Source organism: Trichinella spiralis (assembly GCF_000181795.1).
Source record: "Trichinella spiralis strain ISS 195 chromosome Unknown Scfld9, whole genome shotgun sequence".
In the NCBI taxonomy this organism is placed as follows: Eukaryota; Metazoa; Nematoda; class Enoplea; order Trichinellida; family Trichinellidae; genus Trichinella; species Trichinella spiralis.
In genome coordinates this window covers 1,978,980-1,984,647 of record NW_003526948.1, presented here as the reverse complement: position 1 = coordinate 1,984,647, position 5,668 = coordinate 1,978,980, and the positions used below count along the sequence as shown (strand labels likewise).

Here is a 5,668-nt window from a genome sequence, read left to right as displayed (position 1 = left end):
ACTGCTGTTTGAACCGGGTAATAATTTTGGAATTATATCATTCGCAACACGAATAGAACCGCAGAGAATTTACTAATTTCTTATAATGATACAAGAAAAGGCGACGAAAATTATGCAGTTAATATGGCAGCCGTCGACAACAGATATGCATTTCCTTACAGACATCCTAGACGTCGACGCCCGTACACGTATTACTGGGCGACTTTACCGTTAGCAAAGAGGCCATTCAGCAATGAAACTCGATCATTTATTTTGCGAAGGTTAAATGATGCGAAACGTATGTCTTCTCTCTTTGAACATTTAAAAAAGTTATTTGAACTTGATGAGAACTTTGACCAAGATTATTTCAAGCTGCAAATGATGCTTATGCAAGGCCAAATTTTCAACTTAAAAATGGCACTTGAAAATGGAGAGACACCATACGAACTAGTAGAGAGGTGCCCCATTTATGTCCATACACATCCCGATGACATAACTTTACCTATGAACATTGTCACGGATAAGACTTTGCATTTGATGAAAGGCAAATATTGAAACTGATATTTATTTTTAAAAAATATTTACAATAATAATAATAATAATATTAATATCATCATTGTCGTTTTTATTGTTATCATTATTATCGTGAAATTATATGAACTATATATTTTTATTGATAATCTGATTTATTAATTGTTATAATTAATAAACTTATATCATTGTTTTGCATTGCTGGTATTATAACAGTTGGGTGGTTGCATTTTGCGCCCATGTAATCAATCATGCAGAATTTCATTTGCGATGGTTATTTTTTGGTTTTTTCCACTCTTGCGTTACACTTTTCTGAAGTATGCACCTTCAATATTCATTCATTATCGTCAGCATAGGTTTTTACATTTATTTCCGTTGTAAATGACGCAGCAGCGATAATTGTTTTATTGGATCAGTCATTCTAAATCCACGTCTGTTCTGTGCTTTCCTATTCGGTCTGCATTGCCTTTTTTGTTGCTCATAAATTTCGTTAATCTAAATCCATAATTAAATTTTTTCAAAACTCGGAATTTAACACAGCACCATAGAATTTGCCAATTTACCATACTGGCCTTAATATGTCCGTGATTCGCGTGCGACTGCAAGTGTTGTTTTAAAGACAGTTCCCATACAAACGTTTTCTCGCATAACGGGCAAGCGAATGGTGATGCACTGCTATGCCTTCTCATGTGATTATGCCTGGCACCTTCATTATTGAATCTGCTTCCGCATATTTCGCAAACAAACGGCTTAATTCCAAGATGAATATTCATGTGCATCTGAAGTAGTTTTTAGGGGTTATTATAATGCATTTAGTTTGTTTTGTTGTATTTATCACGCATGTAGGGGAAACTGTAAAAATTGCGGAAGTCAGTGATAATTTATAATTTCAGAATATATATATAAATATTAATGAAATAAATATAAATGAAAAAAACAGTGCTGTTGGCGTTGTTACTTATTCGAAGCGTATGCCATTACCTTATACTTATACGAAGTAGAGAACTGTTTGTTGCACAATTGACAAAAGCGATTCGTTTCCATTGAGAAGTGTATTCGGTGTTCAAACAGTATTCGATGATGAAACGTTTTATATCCTGAATGACCGCAAAAAATGACTCTTTGTTCGAAGGAGAATGACCTTTCAACAAACCGACCGTTTGCGCACCTGTAAAGCAATGAAATAAAATGATATGCTAAATTTCAGAAGTTTAAAGTTTCAAAAGTTTCGGAAGTTTAAAAAGTTACCTGAGCATCACATTTAAAAATTGACAACTTTAAATAAACTGTTTATTTGTAAAATTTTGCAACATATTCAAAGGAAAAATTAAAATTTTATTTAAAATAATTAAATACATTTGTTATTTGGCTACAAGATTTCGAATTATCATTTTTCATACATTTATTTAGTAACGATAATAAAAATTTGCAGGTTTACTTGTGCATTAAATTTCAGTGCGGCAGCGAAGTTTAATTGATGACGTGTAACATTGCGTCTATTACGGTGATGTACGTGTCATTATTTTTTTTGATTATTTCCAATTTATACGAGTGATAATGGAAGAGAAAACTTTTTTTAGAAAATTTCGAAAATTTATAGTCTATAGACTTCGCTCTTTTCAGGAGTCAAAAATGTTTTTTCGAGAAGTTTGCATTTTTGACAGGCAAATTTTGAAATAAGTGCAGCCTATCTTATATCTGCTTAGCGATGAATGAACAGCGAGCGTTGCCCGCTTAGTCGTCGTTGTTTCCTGTGACGTCAGGGTTAAGTCGGGTAGAATTTTGCTTCGTGCGAAAACATTGCATGATATTTATAAAAAAGGATTCTGTGCTTTTGTTCAGTATTAGTCATTTTCTAATTAATCAGTGTTATTATCCCCATTTACTGTATATTGTTTCTTCCTTCTTATGCTTCCCTTCGCCCTTGAATAATAAAATCTACTTTGGAAACAATCCTACTTGGTGGTGATCGACCTTGGAAATCACAACAGTGTACATATACATTCATAATTTACATTGTTCCGCAGACTGTAAAAGAAAACTACCATGCACTTGTGGAATAAATGACCTCTGAAATTTGTATACTGCTAATCTGAATACTACGGAAAGTTGCTGGTCTGTAGCTTTCTTGACTCCTGATTTTAGCAACGAAACATTTTTGACGTTTCAATGATGTATATAGTCTTCAGCTTTGAGCAGTTCATTTTTCCTTCATTTTCTCATTATTTTGACTATTTTCATAAAACATCTTTCAGAACTGATTAAAAATTAAATCGAACGTCGAAGCTATTGCATTTCTACTAATTTATGTTTTTATAACAATGAATAGAGTGAATTTAACAATTTTTTCATTCATACCAAATGTGTTGCTAATTGATTGTACTTTTGCTAAGTAACAACAATGCAGTGGCGATTTGCATAATTAATATAAAATGTAGTCGCCCAGAGTTAAAATTCATTACAAATGCTATGAAATTAAATAAATGCACAATTGATATTAAATTATGGGGCGCATGCGTGGTATTTGTTCGAATCTTTAGAGGAATCCACCAGTATGTACAGTGAAAATTATTCCGAGCATCTCAGAAACTACGGTGAATTGTGAAGTGATCAGATTATAAATACAAACAAATTTGTGCCAATTAATGGCATGTAAATTTTTTATAACCCGCAACAGATGTTTTTTTGAGAAATTTGATAAAGTTGCCGGTTTCAGCATTTAAAATTTATAGAATGAAAAAATTTGCATCTTGTACGAAAGTAGTTTTGTGATGTAATGATTTTCGATAATTCTTATCTCGAAATTATAATAAGTGAAAAAATTCAGAGAAGAAAGTTTTTAATTTTGAAAGATACTGTTGTTTAATGGAAAATCAGGAATAATACCGATAAAAATAAATTCCTTTTTTCGTTTCAAAACATTGAATGCACCGATGTGGAAATTTATGAAACCACTACATTTGCACATTTATTTATTTTCTGTTTTCCATTCCTTTTTATTTTGAATCCGTTAAAATCTTATTTTGGTTTCCTTTTTTTGATATATCTCAACAAATACCCAATCAGGAGCTGTCTGTATAATTTTATGAGAGTCAGCGTATAATTCTCTACCGATGTAAATAAATTGACTTAATTTTTGGAGAAAGAAATTTTTCTCGAAAATTGCAAAATTTCATAGGCTATAGACAAGGTTGTTTTTGTGAAAATCGGCGAAAAAATTTCAAAATATGGACTTTTCTTGATTGTAATAACTTCATATTGATAAAAGAAAATGTTTTCTAGAGTTTCAAAGGAAACTACACGGCACTTGGGGAACAAATGGCCTCTAAATTTGGAATATTGTCTCGCTTAATACATGCGTATGCTTCACACTTTTATGATGATTCGCCGGCGGAAATCTCAATGTGGAAGCAGGTCACTGGTTGCTGTATGTAGCTCCATGTGAAGTTTCCAAGCTACCACTACGGCAATATTCACCGATTGTGAAAATAAATTCCATCGCCATTTTTCACCCTATTTTCGGACGGGAAAAAGATAACATTTTATCCAACACCACCCATATATTGCTTGTAGAGCACTATGATGCTTGGCTCTGCTACGTCGAAAAAAAAGGCGTATCTCTAGGGAAGTGCGGTGTATTATTGAATTCTTTCGTCATATATGGAAGCAGTATTGTGAACTTATTAATTACAAATACTTTCAATTTTACGCGATTGATTATTTAATGAGATATTTGGCAAAATTGCTTGATAGAAACGGTGTCATTTATAGAGGGAAATAATGCAAAAGTGCATAAAAACTTTAATTTATTCTGTTCATTGTAATAAATTCACATATCTATATTGTCTGCAATCAACAAAATTCCGTTAATAAAAACTTTCAAATTAGTAGCCTTCTGTATTACAAAAATGAATTTCAGGTATAAATGTTACTAGCATCGCGAACATTGTTTGGAGTACATAAGCCGTAAATTCTGTATAAATATAAATGGAATGAAATTATATTCCGTATTATCAAGAGAACAGGTTTTTTAGCGCTTTGTGTTACTCCGATTAAAATCGTATCAGCACCGAACATTTTTGGCAATAACTCGACAAATACGGATTCATAAAACGTAAGACTATATTTGTAGTGATTATTTTATTTTTTCTGATCGATTAAAATCATTTTTACAAAAATTATAATTCTTGGTATATTCATTAAAGCAAGGCTGTTGGAAATCTTTAGTTTGAACTTGAGGATCCTTTTGGTAGTGGACTGTATGTATTAATTATAGAATATCAGTGACAACGGGTTTGACTAAGAATCGGTTTATTCAGAATAAAACAGTGAGTAATACAATGTGATAGCAAGAGAAACGGTTCAGGCGGTGTTCGAGACGGTGTGTACCGTGTGATTTTGTTAATGTTGGTGTTAATGTTCCCTCCTCCCTCCGCACTTGTATTTATATCTTTTTCTTGACCTCACTCCGCGTCTGGTGACCTAGATTGTCGAAAAGTAATTAGAAGATCGGCTTGGTTGCGCAATCCCTTAGACTGTGCAGCTTAGCCGGGGTCTGAACAGGCGTGCTGTCAGCCACATTCCACTTTGACGCTTTTTCAGCAACTGGCCACCGGAGTTGTGGCAGATATATGACAGGACGCTGACCTTTTCACCGCTTAATTGTTCTTCCATTGTTTTTCTATTGAGAAAAACAAGGTGTGCAACTGGCGTTGTGCAACCGTTGTTTTCGTACCAGGAGCAATGTTTTGTTGCCACGGGGATTTTTAGATAGTGATGAGCAGGTATTGAGAAAAGATTTCTCAACACCTCCCACCCCAAAAAGGTGAACCGGGTTCTATGCGTCACTGGATGGTTCCACCAGGCGGAGTGACCTTGCAGATCGGGTTACCGTTCCTTGTCTGGTTTTCACTGTCACCGATCTGATTACACCATCTTCACTCGGGTGGATCTCAATGATCCTTCCGATCGGCCATTTGAACCATGCTTGTAAATATGCAAGTATGGGCCTTGTTCGCTCGGACATCGCGCCGCTGTACATCTGGGCGGATAAACCGTGGACCTGCAAAGTCCACACCGGTATGGCTGAATGGTGGTGATTCTGTCACTCGGTCGGTTGGCAAGTCACTCATTCGGAGTCGATGGTGGTTGCGGTTTT

The 5,668-nt window shown here is 34.4% G+C and overlaps 2 protein-coding genes across 2 annotated transcripts; one reads left to right on the top strand and one right to left on the bottom strand.

The window, feature by feature from the left end:
• The first annotated feature begins 123 nt into the window (after positions 1-123).
• Tsp_11613 (phosphatidylinositol 4-kinase type 2-alpha) lies at positions 124-534 on the top strand. The gene has a single exon (XM_003371478.1). It carries the CDS (start codon positions 124-126, stop codon positions 532-534), a length of 411 nt encoding a protein of 136 aa, XP_003371526.1.
• Positions 535-926: 392 nt separating this feature from the next.
• Positions 927-1,766, bottom strand: Tsp_11612 (zinc finger protein). Its single transcript, XM_003371477.1, has 3 exons — positions 1,759-1,766; positions 1,492-1,678; positions 927-1,289 (listed from the first exon to the last, which is right to left on the bottom strand). The coding sequence occupies exons 1-3, from the start codon at positions 1,764-1,766 to the stop codon at positions 927-929; spliced, it is 558 nt and encodes a 185-aa protein (XP_003371525.1).
• Between the last annotated feature and the right edge of the window lie 3,902 nt (positions 1,767-5,668).

Coding starts and splice junctions, on each gene's coding strand:
- Tsp_11613 (XM_003371478.1), top strand. CDS start 124: ATGGCAGCCGTCGACAACAGATATGCATTTCCTTACAGACATCCTAGA.
- Tsp_11612 (XM_003371477.1), bottom strand. Junction 1,290..1,491: donor CTACTTCGTATAAGTATAAG/GTAATGGCATAC, acceptor AAACTACTTCAG/ATGCACATGAATATTCATCT.